At 51.5% G+C, this 23,935-nt stretch overlaps 9 protein-coding genes across 9 annotated transcripts; 6 read left to right on the top strand and 3 right to left on the bottom strand.

The window, feature by feature from the left end:
* Positions 1-424: 424 nt before the first annotated feature.
* P170DRAFT_360339 (4a-hydroxytetrahydrobiopterin dehydratase) lies at positions 425-993 on the top strand (the record flags this gene model as incomplete). Its single annotated transcript, XM_024844408.1, has 3 exons — positions 425-595; positions 647-709; positions 787-993. 3 exons carry the CDS (start codon positions 425-427, stop codon positions 991-993), a joined length of 441 nt encoding a protein of 146 aa, XP_024703067.1.
* Positions 994-2,421: 1,428 nt separating this feature from the next.
* Positions 2,422-4,218, top strand: P170DRAFT_328815 (peptidase family M20/M25/M40 protein; the record flags this gene model as incomplete). The annotated part of the gene is made up of 1 exon (XM_024843356.1): positions 2,422-4,218. A coding segment is annotated over one exon (1,797 nt), but the record flags the coding sequence as incomplete, so codon positions are not given.
* Positions 4,219-6,649: 2,431 nt separating this feature from the next.
* On the top strand, positions 6,650-7,859 carry P170DRAFT_426979 (uncharacterized protein; the record flags this gene model as incomplete). The annotated part of the gene is made up of 3 exons (XM_024847749.1): positions 6,650-7,333; positions 7,384-7,458; positions 7,521-7,859. 3 exons carry the CDS (start codon positions 6,650-6,652, stop codon positions 7,857-7,859), a joined length of 1,098 nt encoding a protein of 365 aa, XP_024703065.1.
* A 201-nt stretch (positions 7,860-8,060) lies between these two features.
* Positions 8,061-9,747, bottom strand: P170DRAFT_510517 (Sec62 family protein translocation protein). The gene is made up of 3 exons (XM_024854787.1): positions 9,147-9,747; positions 8,529-9,085; positions 8,061-8,480 (listed from the first exon to the last, which is right to left on the bottom strand). Exons 1-3 carry the CDS (start codon positions 9,583-9,585, stop codon positions 8,322-8,324), a joined length of 1,155 nt encoding a protein of 384 aa, XP_024703064.1. The 5' UTR covers positions 9,586-9,747; the 3' UTR covers positions 8,061-8,321.
* A 203-nt stretch (positions 9,748-9,950) lies between these two features.
* Positions 9,951-11,850, top strand: P170DRAFT_359996 (Lectin C-type domain protein; the record flags this gene model as incomplete). Its single annotated transcript, XM_024844392.1, has 2 exons — positions 9,951-10,013; positions 10,087-11,850. 2 exons carry the CDS (start codon positions 9,951-9,953, stop codon positions 11,848-11,850), a joined length of 1,827 nt encoding a protein of 608 aa, XP_024703063.1.
* A 439-nt stretch (positions 11,851-12,289) lies between these two features.
* On the bottom strand, positions 12,290-14,245 carry P170DRAFT_447667 (GMC family oxidoreductase; the record flags this gene model as incomplete). The annotated part of the gene is made up of 2 exons (XM_024850901.1): positions 12,290-14,135; positions 14,193-14,245. 2 exons carry the CDS (start codon positions 14,243-14,245, stop codon positions 12,290-12,292), a joined length of 1,899 nt encoding a protein of 632 aa, XP_024703062.1.
* Positions 14,246-18,131: 3,886 nt separating this feature from the next.
* P170DRAFT_476436 (uncharacterized protein) lies at positions 18,132-18,516 on the top strand (the record flags this gene model as incomplete). The annotated part of the gene is made up of 2 exons (XM_024853348.1): positions 18,132-18,378; positions 18,485-18,516. The coding sequence occupies 2 exons, from the start codon at positions 18,132-18,134 to the stop codon at positions 18,514-18,516; spliced, it is 279 nt and encodes a 92-aa protein (XP_024703061.1).
* A 397-nt stretch (positions 18,517-18,913) lies between these two features.
* P170DRAFT_465333 (uncharacterized protein) lies at positions 18,914-19,975 on the bottom strand (the record flags this gene model as incomplete). Its single annotated transcript, XM_024852315.1, has 1 exon — positions 18,914-19,975. The coding sequence occupies one exon, from the start codon at positions 19,973-19,975 to the stop codon at positions 18,914-18,916; it is 1,062 nt and encodes a 353-aa protein (XP_024703060.1).
* Positions 19,976-21,256: 1,281 nt separating this feature from the next.
* P170DRAFT_426974 (lipase family protein) lies at positions 21,257-23,553 on the top strand (the record flags this gene model as incomplete). The annotated part of the gene is made up of 10 exons (XM_024847748.1): positions 21,257-21,617; positions 21,739-21,924; positions 21,980-22,064; positions 22,126-22,285; positions 22,359-22,395; positions 22,447-22,541; positions 22,595-22,724; positions 22,822-22,904; positions 22,971-23,412; positions 23,462-23,553. The coding sequence occupies 10 exons, from the start codon at positions 21,257-21,259 to the stop codon at positions 23,551-23,553; spliced, it is 1,671 nt and encodes a 556-aa protein (XP_024703059.1).
* Between the last annotated feature and the right edge of the window lie 382 nt (positions 23,554-23,935).

Genomic DNA, 23,935 nt, shown 5'->3' with positions numbered 1-23,935 from the left:
GAGACAAGTAAATACACTAGACAGGTAGTAACCAGACGCGACAAATAGAATGAGCTGATAAAGATGAGCCCTCCTGGAATTGGATGCCCGTGACCGCTAAACACCGCAAAGTCACGTGCCCTCGAGCTGTCGCGCGCAACTGTGGAGCAACTGGAGCTTCGGCCAGTTCACACTCTGTACTGGCAACCAGCCTGGCAATTCCCACAGCATGGAACCCATCATGGCTTCTGCCCGACGCCCCAGTCGAGCGCTGCTCTCACATTTATACCAGCTGAATCGCGGTTACTCCCAAATCGCCCCTCCATTGCCGTCGATTTCCACTCGAGTCCTCCGCCCATCGTCCGCTGTTCGCGCCGCTACCACCCCCATCCCTCATCGCAAGAACTCCCCGCCTTTCGGAATCGCTGCCCGAAGCAGATCGATAATGACTTCTGAGCCCGAGCCCGAGCTTCCTGCGCCCCGGTTCGCGAACGGTATCGATACTGCGCCGTTGCTCCCCAAGCTGGAAACACTGATCAAGAACGACTGGATATTGGTTGACAGCGGGGCAAGCATCCTGAAGACGTACTTTTTCCGGAAGTATTTCAGCGCCGTGGTGGGTTTACATTCCGATGCGCTGGTCTCGGACGGACGCTGACCAGAGCAGAGCTTTGTCAATGTAGTCGCGGCGCAGAGTGCGTCTAAATCGCATCATCCTACTATCAAGTTGGTGAGTAGAATACAAATCAGTATCGCAATACACACAGGTCGACAGAGAAGATGCTGATGTTCATGGACCCCAAATAGAGACTTGGCTCCGTCGAAATCCACTGGACTTCTCACCATCCTCCCGGTCTCACCGGAAAGGACGTGGACATGGCAGAACTCTGCGACGAGGCGGCGGAGTTGATGGGCGCAGTGGAGAAAGGAAAACCCCAGAAATGTGGACCAGCAACAGCAAATCTTACGCCGGAGGAAGCGCAGTCCTCGAAGGTTCGCTATATAGTGGATTAGTATTTCGTGATGCAGGACGTTGTTATGTATATATTTTGTTTTCTATTTGGGAATTGCATTGCTGGTGTGTCGGCAGGGTGGTTAGTCACCACATAAGCTCAGCGGTGCATAAGCGTGCATAAAGCCTCGTGATTGTGTTTGTCTGTTTTGATAAGATCCTTGGATCCTCCGAGGTTCTGGAGGATCTCCTTTCCCGATCTCAATTGATGGACCTCCCTCGGTCCAGCCTCCAGAAGTGTACCGCCGTTCGCCGACTATTTGCGAGAACTCCATTTTTATGCCCGCCTAGGGAGGACTCGCCTGGCTGATCACAGTCACACTAATCCCCTTAGCGGAAAACCGTTATCCGGTGTGGATCCCCTCGAGGGGCTGATTCAGGGGGCCCTCAGCCTGCGACTCTCGTGAGGACGATCGAGTTCTCGTGGACGATGGCCTTGCCATGCTCTTGCCGATGGAGAGATCCGTCGCATACCGAGTAATTGGCCGGTCTGGATCTCGGGTCTGGACACCATCCTTCCAACTTCCTCGTTGCCTGTTGCTTCATCTATCCTCTCTCCACTCAGGGGTTCGCTTCTGACCAACCGTTTCAGATCTGCTCACCATTGCACCACGACTAACTAACATTGAGCTTTTCTTAGTCACGGACTAGTGCATGGGCAATTTCACTTTTAATTTAAGCACAAAGGAAAAACGAAAAAATCATTGCGCCGGGTTAGTGACTCGAATGGGAGGGGGGATGAGTCTGGACTTCTCGTGTCCATAACTTCTCTCGCTCTTCCTTACTCCGTACTTTTATTTTATTTTATTTTCCAAACTAACCCATTGCCACGCTCAATTCCTTACAGACGATGACGATGGTTCCGCTGCAATAGCCGGGCCGCCCCAACTGATCGACCGCAACGGGCTGAATAAGTTTCATCCCCCCCTTCCTACCGTTTTATTTCAGCCTCAAAAGTCGGTTCAGCCGTGTGCTGCAGTCCACGCGGGACCATTCCACTTCGAACCAGCCCTATCCCTTCCATTGGGGCTGCGCCTGCAGACTTCGCCCTCTCTCACCACGCAACCAATTAGTTGCTGCCTCTCCCGCCTCAAAATCAATGCGCGACGGTCCCGCCGCATTTGTTTGCCCACCTTGCAAGTGCCATGCGATTTCCCTTCGACGCTTGCGTGGACCAAGAAAACCGACACCGACAATCGCACATCCTGGCCATTCTATGCTCGAATCAATGATACACTGGTTGCATCAACCTCGCGTCACCTCTTGTTTCGGCCGCTCCCCAGTTGTCCTATATCGAGATTAGCATTCACGAGTGACGTTGCTCGCCCGGAACATCTGCGACTTTATATTATAATTTACAGCCTATTGAAAATCCCGGTCTCGTGGCCTCTAGGACGGAAGGGAAGGGCCCTGGAAATAGTGTGAGGAGAATGGCATTGGATCATGAACACTCGCAATCATCGGTCGGCGAACGAAGGGGTCAACCGCTCGCACCGTTACAAACCAATTTCAGCCGCCCAACCTCTCGACCACTCCTTGTTACTTCACCTCGCACGCAACGGCCACGACCGGAGGAATACCAGAATGATGAAGAGCATAATGAGCGGGTCCCATTGCATGCGACCCCGGTGAAGCGCCAGACGTCCAAATCGGGGCTCCGCGGGCTGTTCGGACGTGACAAGACCGCGCGCAAGGCGCCCAGCGACGCCAAGCTGTCTGGCATTGACGAAGTACAGTTCTCTGCGCCTAAAGGGGAGCCGGGGCCTGCAGCGCCCTTGTCGCCGACGTCTGCCTCAACCCCGGTTGCAGTGCCTTCGTCGGCGACAGAGCCTTATCGCGCCAAGACACCTTCCAAGTCTCGTGGGAGACAGAGTGAGGAAAAGCCGTCGGAAGACAGCGCATGGAAACCGCCGCCCCTGTTCCAGGCCTTCCCTCAATCCATCAAACATGATACTTTGCCGTGCCCCGGACTATCAATAGACTCGATCCTTCGCTTCCATGCCACCTCGGCCGCAAAGTCTGGCAATGTGCGTGACGAGGATCATGCGGCTCAGCACACGAACAAGGGAGCCGGCGCGGATGACCCTGCGGTTCGCAAGAAGAAGGAAGACAAGGAGAAGAGAAAGCACCTACGCTCTCTTTCGGAGACAATTGGGAAGACCGAGTGGTCGCAGAAGATTTACGTGTTGACCACTAGTGGCTACATCCTGCAGTACCCTAACGGCGGAAAGCACGATCGTTTACCGGAAAAGATGTTGCAACTAGGACCGAAATCTGTGGCTTTCGCCAGTGATGCCATTCCGGGGAAACACTGGGTTTTGCAGGTGTCCCAGTCTTCGGAGGATCAGCCTTCTACAAACACAGAGACGCACCGACCCTTGCTATCGCGACTAGGATTCCATAGGTCACACGCCAAGCGACTAGCACGCAGCTTTCTGCTTGTCTTCCACACCCCCGAAGACCTGAGCTCGTGGCTTTTGGCCGTTCGAGCCCAGATCGAGGCACGCGGTGGTAAGAAATATGTGACCGAACGAGTCTTCGACGATGACATGGAGCATCAGCTCCATTCCCAAACCAGTGCCCGACAATTAGTTAGGAAGGATCCGAACCGGTTTTCGCAAACCTTTCTGCAGCCTCAGCAGTCGGCGACTTCCGATGAACAGGAGTCAACCGTTACTGATCAGTCTCGTCGGAGTTCACATGTTTCGCTCAATCGCCGGTCGTTGGTCATGCCATCTGCTCCGGAATCTCGCTCCGAGTCCATTTCTACGACTCACACAGACGTGGTCTCGCCCGTCAGTGTCAGTGGCAATGGGCAAGGTCGTTTTTACTCCTCGGTTTCTCCGGGAGGTGTTCCTATGTCTCCTCCCAAGAACGAGAAAAGTGCCATTTCCACTGTCTTGTCTGCGCTGGATAATTCTGCGAGTCCGACGATGTCTACGCCCCGGAAGAGACAGTCGCTGAACCTCCAACAAGCTTCGACGGCTACAGAGACCCCCGAAATCCCCCGGTCACAGTCTGTCGCTCCGGACCCTCTACTGCGAAGTGCCTCGCCGCCTGCTCCCAACTTCAGTGTTCCATCCTTCAGCCAGCGGTTCGCGGCGAAAAATGGCCCAAACCGACTGAGTCATATGCCTGGACCATCGTCTATTCGCGGAGGTGAAATGCCTGTTGACCCGGCCGAAATCATGTCTACATTTTCTTCTCCGCCTCAGTCCCCAGGGAAACCTCCGAGTAATTTCGGGCATGAACAACCGCCCAACCATTCTACACCAAGAAAGCCATTGCGCGTTTCTAACTCGGAGGACTCTCTCGCCGATCCTCAGCGAGGCCAGGAACCTAAGCCACATCGCTATTCGCGGGTCCCAATGAACAATATGGCTGTCCCGCCGGCGACATCGCACTCCTCTCGGCCTCTCAGCGCGATCAAGAACGAAGCGGCCGAGCCGCGCATGAACGCCCCTCTCCCGCCTTTGCCTCCAGGCGCAGTTGATCCAGCTTCCCTTCGCGATCAGAAACGCAACCGGACTTCTGTCCTCCACCGTGCCGACTCTGGTGGCCGTCCCACCGGTCCTCCGATGCCGCGACGGAAAAGTATGCCCGGGCTTACCGTCGTTGGGCCACCTTCCGTGCCTCCTCCCAACTGCCCGCTGCCAAAGATTCCATCCCCGGTTGACCCTGCTGCGCATGACTGGCCGGAACCGCCGACTTCAGATCAACGTGCTGCCACCGCCGGCCGAGCGAGCCGCAAGTTCCGACTCAGCTCGATGCCTCATCCTCCTGCCAATGGCCGTACTACCCCGAGTGGCCAACGTTCTGCATCTCGACAATCAAGACTGCCGGTCAACTGAGCACTGCATGCCGAAGTGTTCAATTCACTGGTGAATCTGCTTAAAAGGCTATAAAACCGTATAGAGTACCACATCTCACCTATACATACGTTGTCTTCGATACTTGTCTTTTGGTATATCTTCAGCATTGACAACTTACTATTCATACGTCGCCACGCCTGCCGAATTTTCTTTCTCGTCGACTTTGACAGTCGACGCCTGTCTGAACAATAATTTAACTACCTCCCGTGATACCACGTATCTACGATGCCAGATTCGATTTCCTTTCCTCACATACCACCATTCATTGTTTTTTTTTTCTTTGCATTTGGCACCCTAACTACACATACTTACCGTTGTTCTTTGCTACAAAATTTCCTTCCGTTTCTTTTCTTTTACAGCGATGCATGATTCAGGATATTCGACGCTGTCAACACGTTTCTTCATACGATTGACTCCATTTTTACTTTACTTCTTGCTCGTATACAGTTCTTGTTTGTCTTATAGTTGATCACTGTTACCTTTGTACATACATATATAAAGAGCTTTTTGGTTTCCTTGTCTGAGGATGGCGATTGGTGGGTTAGCATATAGATTATTGCATAGATCCTCTGCTCGTTCAGCTTCAGTTTTGGTCTTTGAGGTGATTAGGTTGGTAGATTATCGGTAATTCTTAGATGTATAGGGAATGAGGCGGAAATACACACTCTTCCTGTCAATCATAAGCAAACCTTCCTTCTATGTTACTTATCTCTGGGAGTACTGACTCCATTCATCTGTAGGAATTCAGCGAGATTCCGGATGCCTACCGGAGCGTTCCGCTGACCTATCCCAAGATGATGTCATTCGATCATGTTTTATGGGAGGTTCCATTAGTTGAGTTGATCACCGCCTTGATCAGCATAAATAGGGCCTTTCTGCGTGTATTTAGAGCTTCATCACCAACAACCTTTCATCTATCTGTTTTCTAGTCAATTGAATTATTCTATCGTGGACCACCCCCCTCTGCCAATTTCCTACATCATCTATGTTTACTAGAATAGGTACTTAGGTGCCTTAGGATATATATCCTAGGTCCACATCTGATCTGCCGTACGGATTACTCCCAACGCAACTTTCCAATCAAAATCATCCATCCCCGTCACCCATCACAAAAATCAAAATATACCAGGCAGAGCCCCCGTCTCTTCCCTCCTCCCCTCTTCGTCTTTCTTCCAGACTAACACCCAGACTGGGTCCAACTTCCGCACAGAGTGATGCACGACCCGAACCGACCCAGTCCTACGCAGAAGGCTACCAGAGAACAGCACCGTAGTGGCTGCAGACCCGACGAGCTGAAAGAACCCCTCCCCCCGTTCACCACTGATAATCGGGCCGGTGGCTAATCACAGGGCAGCAGCAGATCGCGCTAGTCCTCGTGCCGACTGCAGAGATGCATCGCATCGGATAGATCGAGTGGATCTGTTGGGAATGGCGCAGCTTGAACAGCAGCAGGAGGGCAGGACTGGGTGTGAAGCTGAGGGTTGATACTTGATCTGCGCATTGGAGTCCGGAATGAGGAAACACTAACAGGAGGGGGTGGGTTTGACTTCGAGCTGAAGATGAGATGGAGATGAAGACAGGTGAGATGAGATGAGAGCGGGTCGATCGGCGCAGGTGTGGTGAACATCTCCACTGAGTCGGCACGCAGTAGGATGATTTATATGGGGAGAAATGAGTTCTTATTTCATTCCTGCCTCCTTTTTCTTTTCCCTTTCACTCGTTCTATTGCCTTTCTAACGCAACACCTACATCCCCATGCTTCCACCCTACATCCAACCCACCCACCATGGCCCAAAACAACCAAATCTACCAAGACCTAATGCGCAACAACAGCGAAGGCCGCTTCCTCTTCAACCCAGCGCCCTTCCGAAAGCTCCGTCCCGGCTCCCTCGGCTACTTCGACCACACCGGCACCTTCATCGAAATCACCAACATCCTCGAACCAGGCCGTCCGCAGCGCGACGGCTTCAGCGCCTTCCGCTCGCCCCTCGCCACGGAGCCGCCCCGCGCCCGGGACTGGAAAGCCAAGCACTCGGCTAGCGTGCAGAGCCAGCATGCGCGAGTCACGGGGGGCCTGTCTGCGGCAGGAGCAGGGGCGCCGATCGATGCGTCTGCGGAGGTGAAGAACAAGCGGGAGGCGAGCGGGCAGGCGGCGCTGATTACGCCGTGCGAGCTGGTGGAGGAAAGGATTGATGGGCCGTTCACGACGGTGGTGAAGGAGTGGGTGTTGGGGAATGGGAAGACGCTGATGGGGTCTGTGCATCGCGAGAAGATCAAGACGCAGGGACTGTGGATTGTGGGGGTCACGTATGTGACGGCGGAGTGTGCGATGAAGTTGACTGCTGGGTCGAGTCGCGAGATTGATGTTGGTCTGGATCTTGCGGTCACCGGGATCGGGAAGGCAGGGTTTGGGACGGGGTGGTCTGAGAAATTGGATAGTGAGAATTGGGAGGTTCATCGGGCGACCGAGGTTTGTATAACTATACAATTGCAGATGGGGCTTGTGCTAACATCACGCAGGAAGATCAAGGGTTGGTTGTTGCGTTCGCCGGAGCGAAGTATGAGGTTCGCATGTTCTCGGGGTTGAAGAGCACGGTATGTCTCTATATCAACATCTCCCTTGCTGATTCCTCTGGGTTCTAACACATAAAATGTAGCCCCTCAAAGAAACAGACATCACGCAGACCATTGCGTTCCCGGAGCCACGCGTCATTCGGGACGAGAATGGAAATGTCACGGATGTTCAGCTCGTGGATGCGCAGGACATCCCGAGCGAAGAAAGTGAGTTCGAATGCGAGTGTGACATGGCTGGGCTGAGCGAGGATCAGATTGCAGCGGAGAAGGCGTATGCAAAGCAGCAGGAAGACCGCAAGAACGTGTTGAAATGGGAGTTGATTGAGATCGCCAAGATGGAGAATGGCGAGGAGAAAAGAGCGGTTCTGAACCGGCTGTTGGGGTATGACGATGCGCAGTATTGGCTGACGATGTTTGAATAGTGCACTGGTTAGGTTCTACAACATGGACCAGTCACACAGTTAGTATGTCCGAGGCTTACCATTTAGGCCGACATCATATATGCATTTGCTTTAGGGTTGCTGTGCATGATGATGGTGTCTGGTAATGTTTATATCACCTGAAGAATGTGGCAAGTGGAATATATATCCGACGGTCTCGACCACCAATTCAAAATTATTAACCCGGTAAAGAATCTTCATTGCGACAAAGAGCTCATGATACTACTGCAAGGAATTTTGAACCCATGATACCCGAATAAACATGCCCTGAAACGCAGAAAAACAGAATCGACAACATAAAGGGAATAAGACAATAAGAAGAAAGGAAAAGAGCGCACGTGGATGATGAAGATAAATAGAATATCACCCAGTGTATGGTTCCATCAGAATGGTCTCAGCCAAAGTCCCAATTCTCTGTATATGGTTGCATCGTACTTTGCAGCATTACTCGTCAGCAGCCTCTTCGACTCGGGGTGCAAGATCGCGCTTGACGGCCCCTGACGTTTGGGGTGCAGGCGTGGCGGTTGTAGTCGCCGTAGAGTCCTGTGCTTGAGCTGCGGGAGGTGCGCTGACGGATGATTTCTTGGACTTCTTCTTCTTGTTCTGGTGATTTGTTAGTACTTAACTTCAGATGAGCTGGAGATGACTTACTTCTTGCCAGCCCCACAACGGCTTGAAACTGTCGAAGAAACCGACATCTTCGAACAGGTTGGGGAACAGCCAGAGACCGGGAGGAACGGCAAACACGGTGATGCAGAACAGAATCAGACGGAAGATAGCCATGGCGAAGAAGAGACCCAGCAGACCCATCATGCCGACACTGAGGTACCAGACGCCCTGTCTCAGCATCATCGGCCACAGGGGGAACAAGACGACGGCGAAAATTCCCGCCACCACGGCAGCGGCCATGGCCTTCTGCTTCCACTGGGGTCCTTCGTAGAGGAAGACGTAGTGCATCATGTCGCCAGTTTCCTGGTGCTGCTCGATCTTCACGGTCCACAGTCCCTTGACGCGGTTCTTGGGCTTGCCGTGGTTGTGACCGGCGTGGGGGTCAACTTTCGTAACGCGTAGGGCGAGAAGCGATAGCGGGAGGAGCTTGAAGACGTTTTCTGCGGAAGCGCGGTCCGTGACAGGGGGAAGGATGGAGTTCTTTTTGGCGGCTGCTTTGGCATAGGCGGGAGACTCGAGAGCGCGGATAGCACGTTTCACTGTAGACGGAGTGAATGAGCAACAAGGCAGAAAATAAAGGGGGAATCAACAGGGTCAAACCTTTGAACATGTCCTTTCTCTGTCCGTCCATGATGCATGTCCGCGTCTTCAGGTTCTGGGAGCGCAGGAACTGAGCGACGGCAATCGCCTTGGGATCGGGGGGATTCGACGGGTTCACGGGAACCTGATGTGTGGTCTGCTGCTGCTGGGGTTGCGGTTGGCCTTGCGCCGGCGGTCCTGGCTGTCCTGGCTGCGGCGAACCAGTTTGAGCTTGTCGTTGGGCCTCCATCTGTTTCTGGTGTGCTGCCATAGCTCGCATTCTCAGCTGCGTAACGTATTGCTCGGTGGTCATTCCGTGCTTTGCGGCTTCGGCGTTCAGTTGTTCGCGCTGCTGTTTGGCGAATTCCTCGGGGGTCATTCCTCGCTTGGCCGCCTCAGCAGCGAACTGCTGCTGCATGGCCGCGATTTGCTGGGGAGATGGCTGGCCGGGTGCCGCCATGGTGAACAGGGATGGAACGGTGGACTTGGGATGGATAGAGTTTAACAAAGAAAGACGAGAACCACAACGAGAAGAGTCGACTCGAGGGGATGTGACCAGTAAGGATGGAAGTGGGATTCTGAACAGAAGGAGAAAGACAGAGTGGGCGAGTGGAAAGTGAAGGGATCGGCGGAGCGAAGAAGTGGCCAGATGGTGTTTGCATCCTGTTTGTCTCGGTCGCACCGCCTTCTTCTCCGCACTTCGTCTTCCTCTGCTCCTCCACCACCACCACCTGCGCCAGATCAACCATCCCTATCGATCATGTCAATGTCGCGGGCTGTGCTTCCCCTAGGAATGCCCTCGCGTTGCTGGTCGCTCGCTGCGTCATGTCGTTGAAATACGACCCCGACGCCTCTCTGGTCGACGCTACTTGGATAGCGGTCTTTCTGGTGAGTTGATGCGTCACATTCATGTCGATCCTCCCTAATGCATCCTTCGCTGACATCTGCGGTCTAAATCCAGAGCGAGAGAGATGTGGCCGGTCAAATTCCCCTCAATTTCATCACCACCTCGGCCGTGTCCCTGCGCGCAGCATGCTTCGGCAAAAATGTTTACGACCGGAATTCCGCAGGAAAATGCATCTCGAATCTGCTCGAACTAGGGTACCGCCGGTTTGTTGTCGATCTATACTGGTCTGTCGAAGGGCGCAGCTGGAATTTCTGCCCAGTCACAATCCCGAATGAAGCGCCGGTCGTGACTCTTTCATCGACCACGACGTCGAGCGCAACGGCGACTCCTACCTCTTCATCGACAACCACGGTGGACGCGGCGCAAGGGACCGCGACAGTCATTTCTGACTCCTCCGGTTCACGAATATACGAGCTCGGGCCGTACCAATGCTCGGACAACCTCTACCTGTCGGATATGATCGATGTGTTCCTGGATTTCTTCAAAGCCACGACGTCGCAACTGAACGTGTATACCAGATTCATCTCGTTCAACCTTCATGCCGCCTCCAGTGCCGAAGCTCCTAGCCGACCCGCGGCAAAGGTGTCTGGAACCGACCTGCCGACTATATCAGAGCGAATTGACAACATAATAGATGATCGCCTGTATCATTATATATACACCCCTTCGCAGCTGGCGGATGAGCGCAGCAATCTCAATGAGTCGTGGTACAAGGTCGACGACGGATATAAGCCCATCACGGAGTACTTCACCATACACGAAGATGAGGACGGCATACAGAGCACCCCCGACGGGTGGCCGTGTACGAAATATATCCAGCTAGCCGAGGAGGAACGGCTTCTGCTGGAATATGGCTCAATCGACCCCCAAATGGAAGATTATACCTTGGCCAACGATAATGACATCATATTCCCTCCCGAGTACCTCACCGCTACGACCCCCCTATCCATCAGGGACGACGAAATCGAAACCGGCTGCTTCTACAATACTGAAGCCTTTAAGGTCTCCGAGGTGAATTCATCGTGGGCCGTGTCCAACAGTCTTCCTATGCCCGTGGGGTCCAACAGGACCCAATTCCTGGGCGAACTGGCCGGCATGGTCACCAACGTGACCGCCTGCGGCCTTACCCCGTTAATAAACAGCACGATACTCAACTCGACGGCCGACAACGACTACGACCCCTACCGAAATGCCACCCTTTCTGCGGCATGGGCCTGGGCCATTGGCGAACCACGCGATTCTGAAGTCACCGATAACATCAACGAGCCGTCCGGCGATCGCTGCGCCGTCATGGACCTGTCGCTGAATGGGCACTGGCGTGTCGTCGACTGCGACCAGCCGCTACGCCGCGGCGCCTGCCGAGTCGACAACGACCCCTTTACCTGGACCATTTCCGATGCTGAAAGCAGCTATCCCGACGCCTACGACCACGGCTGCCCCGAAAACACATCCCTGGGCGTCCCGCGCACCGCCCTCGAAAACACCTATCTGTACCGCTTCGCATCTGACAGGTCCAGCGCCGGAGGCGGGATGGACCCGGCGTCCGCGGATCCACAGATGCGCGAAATCTGGCTGGACTTTAACTCCCGGCATATCGCATCCTGCTGGGTTTCTGGCGGCCCAGACGCCCAATGCCCGTACGCTTCGGATCCGCATCAGTTGCAGAAACGCGCCGTCCTGGTTGCTGCCATCGCGGGAATCGTGATCTGCATCATCACAGCCTTGACCTTGTTCGTGAAATGTAATACCAATCGACGAAACTCACGACGGAGTAAGAGGGTTATTCAGGGGTGGGAATATGAAGGTGTTCCTTCTTAGCTCCTGCCTTGTGGTTTGTATATATGTACCTATATGTATCGGAATCTAACATAACTGAGGGTTTCCTCTTCTGGATGCCGCCGCTTTAGTAAGGGCACTTAGGACCTTATTTAGTAAGTAATTCATATCACAGATTACCACTTATCAAGGACTTATCTAATATTTATTAAGTATTTATTAAACTGTTAGTACGCTAGAATGTGATTATCACTAAACATTCCTAATAGCGGAGGTTGGGCACTCCATGTTGTTGTCTCATAGCAAAGTCACCCTACCTGCATTTGCATCGTCTTTTCCATTCTTCTGTGTCTCTCCCACTGGTATCATCGATAAAATAACAATTTTTACTACAACGCACAGGTCCCTCCAGCAACTGAGAGCAAACGAACTGAACTGCAAAGGCTCCACTCTCTCAAAGCAGTCTCAAAAGACTCCATAGTCAGTGCATGTTACTGTTGATTCCGGTAATATCATCGGCGATCTTTGCGGCCATGGCGTAGAACACGGTCATGACGTGCGAAGAGACCTGGGTTGGTGGAATCGAGCCGTCAACTACGCGAAGGCCTCCGACATCATACACCTTGGCTTGCTGATTGACCACACCACCGAGCTCCCGACTCATCATCGAGCAGGTGCCCACGCCATGGTAGTTGGCACGGTAGCTTTGCATCACGTACGTTTCCCATGCCTTCAAATCGGCCCCTTCAGGCACTAGGCGTTTCCCAGGAACTTTCTCAATGCCCGCATAAGGCTTCATGGCGTGGGTCTGTGATAACTGTCGTGCAAGCCTGGTCGCGGCAGCCTGGCCGGCGAGATCCAGTTCATTTTCGAAAAACCTCGGGTTGTACTCGAAGCTGCGGAGGTAGGGATCTCTGTCCAGGGCCTTTACATATCCTCGGGTAAACGGTATCAAATTCCAGAGGTCAAAGTGCATTAATTCCCCGGTGTCGAAGAAGAGCTCCGCATACGACGTATTTTTGTGTCGTAGCCAATCCCTGTAGTTTTCATACTGCTTTAATAGCACGGTCTGATTTTTGAAGAAACCTCCTCCTTCAATAGTTTTCATTGCCCACTCTTCTAGCTTACCGCTCTCATCTAGCAGTCCCTTGTATAACGGCGCTTCGGCTCCAAACACCTCGTCGAACGTGGCAAAGTAAGCCGCTTGTCCTTGGCCCTTGCCTTCTTCGATCGTGTTGTGAATCACGGTTGTGGTTGTTTGGTCCTGAAGATTATATCCCACCGGGAGATCGACCTTCTGCGTGATATTCGCATCGGCCAACCATTCCTCGGGGCCGATCCCAGACCATTGCAAGATAAGGGGCGAGATGGCCGAGCCTGCCGCAAGAATGACCTCTTTGTTGGCATTGACATCCCACTTCCATAGCTCCTTCTGGTGTACACCGAACTCCACGCCCGTGGCATGATGCGTCTCCGAGGGGTTATTCGGGTCGCTTTCGTTGAGGTGGACTTTACCCACTAGTTGGCCAGTCAGAACCGTAATACGTTTGCTGTAGTTGGGGTCTGCAAGGACTGGATCCAGCCAGGACCTCGCAGCGTCCATGCGATTCTGGCCAGCATCCAAGGTATTCAGGAACATGGAGACGCCTCTAGGATCACCACAGCAGAGGTCCTTTCGGTTCTTCACCCATGGATAGGTCGCGCTGACGGTATTCATGAGAGCCCCGATCAGCTTGGACCAGGGCTTCTCTTCCCCCCCATAGCGAGGGCCAACCTCCACATTGCCCGTCGTGCCGCTGTTGTGGCACTTCGGATCATAGGAATATAGTTCCTTAGGCCAAATCCCGGCGGGATTGCGTGGTTTCTCGATGCCGTCCATGTATGGTTTCAGGCTATCCCACGTCCAGTCGCGGTTTCCAAATACCTGACTCCAGGAGTCCAATTGTTCCCGCTGTGGGCGCGTCCATGTTCCGCCGTTGATAAGCGTGGAGCCACCAAGCCCATTGCCTGCGCGGACGATCTTTACGTCTTTGTCCAGACCAATGATATTGCCGCGGCCTTCATGTTGTGGGCTGGTTTCATACGCATGGTCGACGCTGCTGCCAAAGATCTGTCCGTAGGTGTTCAAATCGTCGATCTTGGGCCCATACTCGGAGCCGTAAAAGCCACTTTCAATGACTAAAACCGTTGCCTTGGTGTTCGTCAGAATCTTGTTGGCGATTGTGAGACCGGTCAAACCGCCACCTGCGATGATATAGTCATAGGTGCGGTTGGCCACTTTAGCTGGGTCAGCGGTCACACCAGGGATGATTTTGGGCGTTCTCGAGCTGCATTTCTTGGTCTGGTAATCAGGAAGGATCTCCTTCTCCAGGGGTATCTGAAACTCCGCAAGAGCCTCGGAGGCAATCAAGGCTAGGCCTAGCAAAGAGACTTTCATATCGGCTGCAAGGACTTGGAAATGATGGTCCCACACCTCGACACGTGAAATTTCTGTGTCGTCTATCCTGCTGCATGCGATACTAAGTGTGCATTTTTATATACGCTTTCTCTACGTGTCAGGTGTCAAAGAACTGGCCAGATCTGCGCAGAAGCGATGACCTCACGCTTTGCATTCTCCACGGAGCTCGCGATATGCCCGAATGCAGCAGAGAAAGGTTTGTAGTGCCAATGTAGCTCGACATAGCCATGACATCCTCTATGCTGTCAATGATTGACGAGTATGTCTGGCCATTGGAAGAATAACATCAGGAAGCCTGGCGGTTCTTGTGGAGTACACTCATCACGTTGGCATAGCTGACCATTAGGCCATGACCTGCAAAGACCGGATATAGATGTATATACTGGGGCAATGGGGCATATACTTTGAGCACCGCTGTCACTCTCAATCAGAAACAGCATCACGCATGCAAACCCACGGATCGCGTAGTCCTCCAGGCAAGTGCCACTGCATCATGAACCCGAGGGTAGCTATGCAATGACTGTCCAGACCCACAAGCCGAATACAATGGGTCCACCACCCACTCTACTGGTATGTGACACAAAAGGAATGTGCAATGTTTTCAGCTGCGCCGGCAAGCCCACTGGAATGGTCGCTTGCACACCCGATGACGGTTACAAACCCACTAGTTGCAGGTCAAGAAGAAGGTCAGATCACTTCCGATGGCTGGCGGTGTGCTAGCAGGGTATCGCGGTGTGCCTCCGTGGTTTGCGTCAACCAGGACAAGGCGTGGCTGGTGTCTGTCGGAAGAAAGATCCACCAGGGCCAGTAGATACTCTCCTTGACCAGCTCTGACATGCTGTGGCCGGGCGTTGGTTGTTCCATGACTGGCCGGAAATTATCTCATACAATACCACACCGCAGGCTGTCTCCGTATGCAATGTCTCAGAACCGCTGCAAGGCCTCTCTCTCTCTCTACGAGGCATACGGTGGGCCAAAGACTTCGTAATCCGTCAACGCGATAGGTCTCTGCAGTTGGTGTTCAGTGCGCAACGGTAGATATGAGCCCTTGGATCGATTAGAAGATTTTTTGTGCCATCTCGGTGAAGCCGAAGTACTTATCTGTTAGTAGACGACGTTCTCGGAGCACCACAAGATGCGAACATACTTCGTCCACAGATGGAGCCTGGCCAAACTTGAGCATGCCATCCGGAGCCAAACAATGTTTCCGCGTGGTCAAAAGGACCAGCTATACTTAGACAGTACGGGCGTTCTGAGTTCGGTGTAGGCTGCAGGCTGTATGAGTGCCTAGCGTTACATGGCTAGGGCTTCATCGAGCCTAGAGTCAAGGTTGTATTCCTGGTCGTTCATGTTTGCGGAATGACTCTTCTACGATTGACTGGTTGTGCTGGACTCATCCACGTCATTGAATGTTCTTACATGTCTATACAAGCAGGGTATTGCTGGCAGCAGGTATGCTTGAAAAGCACTCTCTCGGCAAAGCTACCAATATTGCACGAGCCACGCGTTGTACTGCCTGATTATGCCAGCAGAGCACGCTTCGCAAACCCACCGCAACAATGCGCGCGTCGAAGGTAGTCCTGATCCGCTCTTCCCCGTGCTGAGAAATCAATGGTTAGTTAATTCACAGTAACCCAGAACACTACAGCGAGGCCCGATCATGTTCGGCATGAAGGTTGGACAATCACAGCAGATCCTTTCCAGGAGAGACCTAGGTCCTAATATCCAAGAATGCAGGTGACCCTTCCCTGGGGAGTGCCGATGCAGGAAAGTTCGACTCTCTCCCATGTCACTCGCGAACGTATACCAAAAAGGTATGTTAAGGCCATCACGCATCATTGATTATGCCCTATATGAAGCAGATAACCGACTGTGCAATTGGTCCTCTCAAGATCCGTTCATGCCAAAGGCGCCGGAGCATTTGGCGTATTCGAAACCAACCCGTTCACTGCGTCGTACATTGCAGAGCTCATAGACGCAAAGTTTCTCAGGAACAACAATCTCAACGCGAATCGAATTTTTGAAACTTCTTAACCACCACCACACCGAAGGACACGCAACAATACCATCTAGGGGTCAACAACAACCAGCTCCCCATCAACAAACCGGTCTCTTACGTCTGGACGCCGACCAGGCGCGATGGAGCTCACAACATCGACAACTACGGAGGAGTGATTTTTTCCGTGATGGACTAGTAGCGTTTCTCTACCTAACAAACACGTTCGGAGGACAGAAATTCTCCAGACCAAGGATGCGAAAATGTGGTTCGACGTCCTCCAGCAGTTACTTCAACAAGAGACAAACAGTAACCAGAAACTTCAAAATAATCTCGGCGTTGTCGCGGGACGAGAGGCGTCTGCTCCCATCTACATCCCCCCTGACAGTTCTGGGCCTGTTAACAGGTCCACAGGAGATCTACAATAGACTCGGTGATAGCGAATGAGCCTGGACTGACGTACGATAAGGGGGACACCTGTGTGCAGAAGATCGAGATAACAGTAGTTAAACTGTACCTGGGTTTATCGTTGGATGGCTCACTATACTCGACGTAGTCATTTGCCTAGGCTTGTGGAATTGAGATACCGCATGTGCTTGTAGTCCCTAGTGCTGCGTTTGGGTTCAATTAGAACAGAAACATAACACTCTGAATGGACTTGGACGAGGCAACCGCTAATGGGGTCTTAACCCACACGAGGCCCTTTCCACCGTACAGGGAAAGAAAGCCAATTAACCGGTGAAGTCACCGGTCCGAGACAGCGATGCATATTTACGCTGAAGGTGTTTAGCAATCCGGTTAAGTCGAACGGTTGCGGTATGATCATTGACCGGAAACCCAGGTGTGAAGGACCCGGGGTTAGAACCATGAACCACACCCACTCCGGGGACTATGATTCTTGGTCAGTCTCAGCGGTTAAGTAGAAAAGTACATGCCTATGGCGTAAGGGCTGCCATCCCAGCTCATTCGAGTTGAGCCATAGCCGAAAACGTACGCCCGTTACCAGCAGTCGTAGAGTCATAGGAGCTTAGATGCCACATGGGCTCCTCCTCCCCATGTACAGTGCAACATGGCATCACGACATGACGGCAACCCGTCCCACAAACGACGACGTCAATAGGAGGATCAGAACGCGGGATGAAGAGTGGGAAGGTTTCGATGCAGCGGGAATCAAATCCTGCGTGAATGCCGCCGAACCGCTTGCTGCCGGATACCCATATCCATCGAAGCAGTATAAACATTGAGGCCATTAGACCCAGTGAGGCAGACAGGTTTCCCTCCCCCGTTGCTGTCTCGCACAGACTCATTGATTAGCCACTGCGCCCATGGCTTCTTCTACCGGCCGCTTTATCAATGTCGTCAATCAACCTGTGTTGTGTCCCATGAGTCCTTCGTAAGGGTCAAGTTCATTTGAGCAAGATCGTGTATGAGTCGTAGAAAGTATGTCATAGTGAATTTGTCCTGTTCTATTGCCGAGAACCCCAGTACCCAGTGTAACATAGAGAGCCCTGCAGGCTCTGAATTGGGAGACATCTGGGCCCTAGAACCATAGGATCTAATGGCCTGGCTGGCAACATGACGTTGAGTAGGACAGAGATATACTATGTAAGCCTGGCTTCTACACGTCCACGTCACCAGTGAGCTGGGGCCCATTGCCATGCGTCACCTTCAGAAGCCCCCTCTGCAAAGTCATGGCCCTGGAGCGAGGGTGTTGCCACTCGCGAGAGAGGAAGGGCTTCTCCCGCTCACACTTATATATCGTCACGGCTTCTCGGACACGCAATCGATGTCCAGATCATCTGTCCACCTTGACCCCACTCCTCAAATACTCTGTCTTACTTCCCCCCGTGGCTCTTGAGTATATCCACGATGCGAGCTCTGGCGATTTTACCATTCCTTCTCTCGGGGGCGCTCTCCGTCTGCACTAACTGTAGCGACGACGCCTACCGTTGCGAGGATGTCAACCACGAGCAGCCCATAAATGACAGTTTGACGAAAACAGTTTGTAAAGATTTTGAGTCCAAAGGTGCTAAACTTTGCAAATGCACGGCCGACCATCTGCTCTACTGCCAGTACACCGGCGATATTCCTTTCGAGTCCAAGTGCAAGAGGCCCGGTAAGCAGTAGCCGGTCAAAATTTCCCAACATGACCTAGACCGGTGAGAAGTTTTACCTATTCACACCTCTAATCGTCATTGAGCTTATGGTGGAGAGGTAGCCAGGTAGAGGCGGATACCGTGCCGAGTTGCCGTGACGTGTTTGTAAAGTATAGCAAAGTTGGATGAGGAGCGACGGCCAGCTGTGGGGATTTGTTAGATTAGAGAGGCCGATGCCTTTATTAAGTCCACAGAACTGCGGGTACTGATTGATTGAGTCTACCTGTTAGAAGCGCTTTGCAGGTTAATTACTCAATCTAACCTAGAAATATGTTATCTGCCTTGATATGAGTGTCAGAATATACTATCCAGTGTTATCCATATGCTCTACTCAAGACTCGGCTGAACCGTTATTTGATACCACAGCATCTCCTTTGAATAGAATCATGGATTCTGATGTATAGGACTAAGAGACAAATGTCAGGTGTCCAACCAACCAAGACAACCACATTTCTTCCATTATTCCACCTCATCCTGGTAGCTCGAATAATGCATTTAGGCAAGAACTGTTGACTTGACCAAAATCTGCGGCATTGCAGTTTCCCGTCCGGCCGCTGCAGATGTTTTCTTTTCGGCAGCAAGGGCTTTTCGAACGATGTCTGTCATGAAGACTCTCGCATCAGCGGGAGTTTTGCCGGCCGGGGCTTTGAGTATAATGATCTGGGTCTTTCCTGTCGGAGTATTTGCAATGATAGAGTAGCCGCTCCCGCTATTTATGATAAGGTCCCTGGTCTTCTTAGCTCCATCTTCGGCGGCCACTCGGTCGGCCCATTCAATGTTGAGGGTGACCTGCCAAACAACGCCGGTCGTGGCCGGTGTTCGATGCTGTTCAGACAGGTAGGTTGGTTCCCCTCGCCTAGCAATGTATGCCTCGCAGTCCGATCTGCTCCGTTGCACATTGACATGAAGTCCTCCGTGCCAGACAGTCTCTGGTGCACTGACACCCATAGGCACTTCGTAATACACGTGAGAAGCTTTGATAAGATTGTCCCCCCCGCGGTCTTGGATTGCTGTGGATACTGCCTCCACAGGATCAGCATCATTGCCTTGCTTCTCGGAGTTTGCCCCGTTAGGTGCATTCGCAAATAGAGATTGTGCAACCAGTTCCGCCGTGTCACAGATCTGCAGATCAGGCGTGACGATGGCAGAAGGTGCTCCAAGCACGGTGAGGAACTTCGAAAGGTCCTGGTAGGTATCGATATTCTTTGCCCCGTTCAGGCCTGCTTCCGTAACGGCAACCGGGTTGGTCCAGATCCCCGATAGCTTTCCCTCGGTGCTAACGGGGTTCTGCATCGCCACCATGCCGGGAGGGTCGGGCTGCTGCATGCAAAGTGAATGCGCCCTTTTCTCTAACACGGTCGTGGCTTTCTCATAGTCGTCAAATACTTTAAGAACGGGATCAGACTGGGCAATAACGTTGATTTCGTCTTCGTTGACGAAGAAAACGCCTGCGACCTTTGCAATGGTCCCTGCGGCTTCCGCGATGTCGCCCGTCGTATCCAAGACGAACTTGGCACCGTCTTTGATGCCTTCCCAGAGGCTGTCCCAGAAGCCCATTTTGATGAGAGCTTTTATGCCTTGGCTTGTGACGGTGCCTGCTGCACGAAGAAAATGACAATCTGTGGTAGACGGCAACTATAGCTGTGATAGAGTGGAGAATGAGATATGATTGAACAGCCACAAATGAAGTGAAGGCTCAGTGTAATAATATCGGTGATCTCTCCAGCGCAAGGATAGAAACGTGCTATCTTATATGTATTCCAACTCATCCTGTGAGGCTACATATACATCATCCACGGTGGCAAGATCGCGCGTGTTTTGAACAGCCGTTACATCCGGACTCGCCCGGCTTCCAGTCTTAATGTCACAACTAAATTATTCCTTCTATGAATGTAGGGACCGTTACCCATGTATAGTGGGGAAGGCTATCTACCCTTTCTAGGTATGATTGAAAGGTTGCAGTAGGGTAAGCTTATGGGGCTAGACATCATAGACGGTAAGCGTTACCACGGCGAGTCAAACCGAGGATCTACATCGGCTTCTTTCACAATAGATGCTTCGATAGACGTAAATGCCAGCCCAAGAATCGCACGTCACCCGTGGTAGATCCGGTAGTATATCAAAAACACGCTGATAATGAATCATCATGGAAGCTACAACGATCGAGCAATAACACCTACTAGTTAGTACCAGACTATCACCGGATCCGAGCACTGTGAGCTCCTTCGACTAATAGCTGCCAGCTGTCTTCCGGATTTTGAAGGGTGGCCAGACCCATCCCGTCTAACCATATCAACAGACATCGTTTCCATGCTGGGACATTCCACTGAGGCAGCTAAACCACTCGCAACACATGTCGCTAGACACCCTGGAACCAGCAATGACACATAGGGATGACGTATAAACCGTAACGCTTTTCACATTAAACTACGTGTCACAGTGGGGAGGTGCATACTCCGGAGTATAGTTGAATCATCGGCTTTATCATTTGCTACACAATAAAACCATATAGACACGCCTCGACCGGAGTCCATGATTTAATGTGACTGCTATTCTACTCATACATGTCGTCACAGACAGCGTACTACTATGATCCAGAACAATACACTGCATGCGGAGCCGATGTGTCTAATCGCAATCCATATCTCGGGCGCGGAAATGTCAGCATCATGCATTGCAACGGTGACCCAGCACACATGATTCCCTCCAATATGAGGATAACCACCGGTTCTAACTATAAATTGTGTGTGTCTCCAGGAACAATGGTTCGAAAAAGACGAAGGCCACTTGGTGACGCTAAGCTTATCCGACTCAATCAACTTAACCAGCAGCCACACGATGAATATAAACAATCGGAAAGTCTCTGTTGAGGTCTCCAGCCTTCCACATAAGTGTGTCCAAGTGCCTAAGGAAACATTCGCACCTGATGTGTTATTCGCTCTCGTGAACGAGGACATCCAGGAATGTCCGGACAGTGCTACTAACGTCCGGTTTGCATTCATTGCGCATAAACTTGACAGCCAAGGTGACACGGTTGTTGCGCTGGAGTCTGTCGTCCATCAATCTTTCTTAGGCCTTGACCGCAACACCAGGCGTCTTGTGTTAAAACATGCGCGCGGCCCGGAAGGTCTCTCCCAGGACTATCATTTCACACTGAGACCGGAAGCTCTGCCGATTGATGAGAGTGATCTTCTCATCAGTATAGTTCCGGCTGATGGAGGCAAAATTTGCGATGATAGCGATCCTGCTAGAGAAATATCGTTGTGCCTGCGCCTCCTCAAGCCCCGATCAGTGCCAGGAATTGAAAAAAATTGAAGCAGCATGGGTCCAGCAGCTCGCGATCATCACCGGTATGGAGGAAAACGATATGTTGTCCGACCTGGTTGATATTGCTGGGAAACGTTCCAACCTGGATGATACAAAAATCAAGGAGCGAATTCAGGCAATGGTGGATGATCGCACTATTGAGACCGCCCTACAATTCCTTGGTGAGCAGTTTAGTGAAGGTAAATCGTCAATAATCATAGATTCTCAATGAGGCGCTTGTACTAATTCTGTTAGGCAATACACCAAGACAGATTAACGCCCAAAGTTTGATGTGTATCTCGAAGCTCTTATCAATAATGTCTGACTGTGTCTACTTGCGGTTAGCATCATCCTTGAAATCTAGAACATGCAGGAGACATGCTGATAATGTGTTGTTCTAGAGACCAAGAGTATATTGATGACATACGAGAAAAAATGAATGCGTCACAAGAGGCAAAACATAACGTGGATGAGTACGAGAATATGGGAACCCTAAACGCCTCGAAGGACCTGGTGTCGACTATTAATAATATTCAAAACGAATGCGTGGATGAAGGCCTGGTAAAAATACGACATGCGGCAAGTTTCACCACACCGGGATTCCGTGGTGACAATATCGCTGATTCTATCACAGGCAGACAAGATGGGACTCAAGTATTTGTTCCTTTCCAGTACGTACGCACCAGATCGAGAAGTCTCTCATATATTAATTGAGGTTCCAGATATTGCTGGAGGAGAAAGACTAGAAACAGACGGACCAATCTGTGGTACATTCTATAATGACAGCGACAATCCTTTTATTGTTGTCGTCTTCAAGGTATTTCTCTTGTGATAATGTCCTGTTTAGCTGAGAGCTTACTATTCTTTCAGGGTACGAGTAGTAAATCTGACTGGGCAGCTAACCTCAAGTATGCTCTAACACCCGGGAAAAACGAAACTTCGTTGCAAGGTTCTTTGCATTCAGGCTTTCTTAATGGATTGTTCAAACCAATGCCAATTGGTCTGTCGACGGAGAAGCTAGCCATACGGCACAGCTTTCCATTCAGTATGGTGAAGTGCATTCCCGCTGAGAAACATAAGGTGTTGACCTGATCTAGATATGATCACAATTCAACTCAATAGGCTGGTGCAAAGCCTGAACAAGAAGTACCCTGGCAAGAAAGTTCAGATCTGGGTAACTGTACGTGAATATTCATTATAAACTACGTCAACATGCCGAATCGACTGCTAATGTATTTTCTTTAAGGGCCATTCTCTAGGAGGCGCGTATGCAACCGTTCTGTGGTCATCCTTACTAGAGATCCCGAAGATTCGAAACTCGACGCTTCGCGACCTCATAACTTTCGGAGCGCCTCGGGTTGGAAGTCTAGAATATGCTAAATGGGTCAAGGGTATCAAGGAGAGAAGGAATATATGGCGATTCGTCAATGGGAGGGACATCGTTCCTAAAGTTCCTTGGCGAGGCCGCCTGTTAGGGGACTACTACCACGTCGGTTCCCGCGTCGCAATTGCGGCAAAGGAAAGATGGCGTTTACAGAAATGGGAAACGGATTCTAATGAGGAATACCCTATACCTAACGCAGAGGAAGCCGCGGGATTTTCTACCAAAATATGGAACTCTGTGGTTGGTTATATAGCACGGAAGACTCGCCTTATTTTCACGCCTCATGCTATGTTTTTGGATCATTGTGGGTATTTCAATTCTTTCTACTCGCTGCGACTAACAGTGCAATGCAGTTCTCGAAAACTATTGGGAAGCGTTGAAGGACGCGCCCGACGAAGTTTGGCCGCCTCCTGAAGTTGCAGGTGAAGAGACCGGGGTAGATTGAAGGCATATTCTCCAGATATACTACGGTGGATTGGTCAGTGACTGATGATTCTCGTCTTTTTCCTTTTTGCGTTCTTTTATTCTTGTTGCGTGCAATACAATATTTGAAGTTATCTCTCTCATTCATTCCCGGCCCTATACCATGGCCTTATTTTACATATAATGTTTTCGTACAGAGAATGTTGATTGCAACTTATTTCAAAGACTCGACCCTAGGAATCAGACCCCTATCTAACAAACAACTTCATAAACGCCCAAAGATGATCAAATTCGTATCCCAGTGTACTGAAAGGTCCAGTCAGTACACCTCTTTTCGATGACGCGCAGAACTCGAGACATCTTCGAGCTCTTCATTGATGTACATACTTCCTACTTCAATAACA

Source organism: Aspergillus steynii (assembly GCF_002849105.1).
Source record: "Aspergillus steynii IBT 23096 chromosome Unknown P170scaffold_5, whole genome shotgun sequence".
In the NCBI taxonomy this organism is placed as follows: Eukaryota; Fungi; Ascomycota; class Eurotiomycetes; order Eurotiales; family Aspergillaceae; genus Aspergillus; species Aspergillus steynii.
Note: the sequence above shows the minus strand (reverse complement) of the source record. Positions and strands in the feature narration are given on the sequence as shown.

What these genes read in the sequence shown, in the direction of transcription:
- P170DRAFT_510517 (XM_024854787.1), bottom strand. Translation starts at nt 9,585, where the DNA reads ATGGCGGCACCCGGCCAGCCATCTCCCCAGCAAATCGCGGCCATGCAG. An exon ending in GAGAAAGGACATGTTCAAAG is followed by an intron (nt 9,086 to 9,146) that starts GTTTGACCCTGT and finishes CTCCGTCTACAG; the next exon opens with TGAAACGTGCTATCCGCGCT. An exon ending in CGTTGTGGGGCTGGCAAGAA is followed by an intron (nt 8,481 to 8,528) that starts GTAAGTCATCTC and finishes ACAAATCACCAG; the next exon opens with AACAAGAAGAAGAAGTCCAA.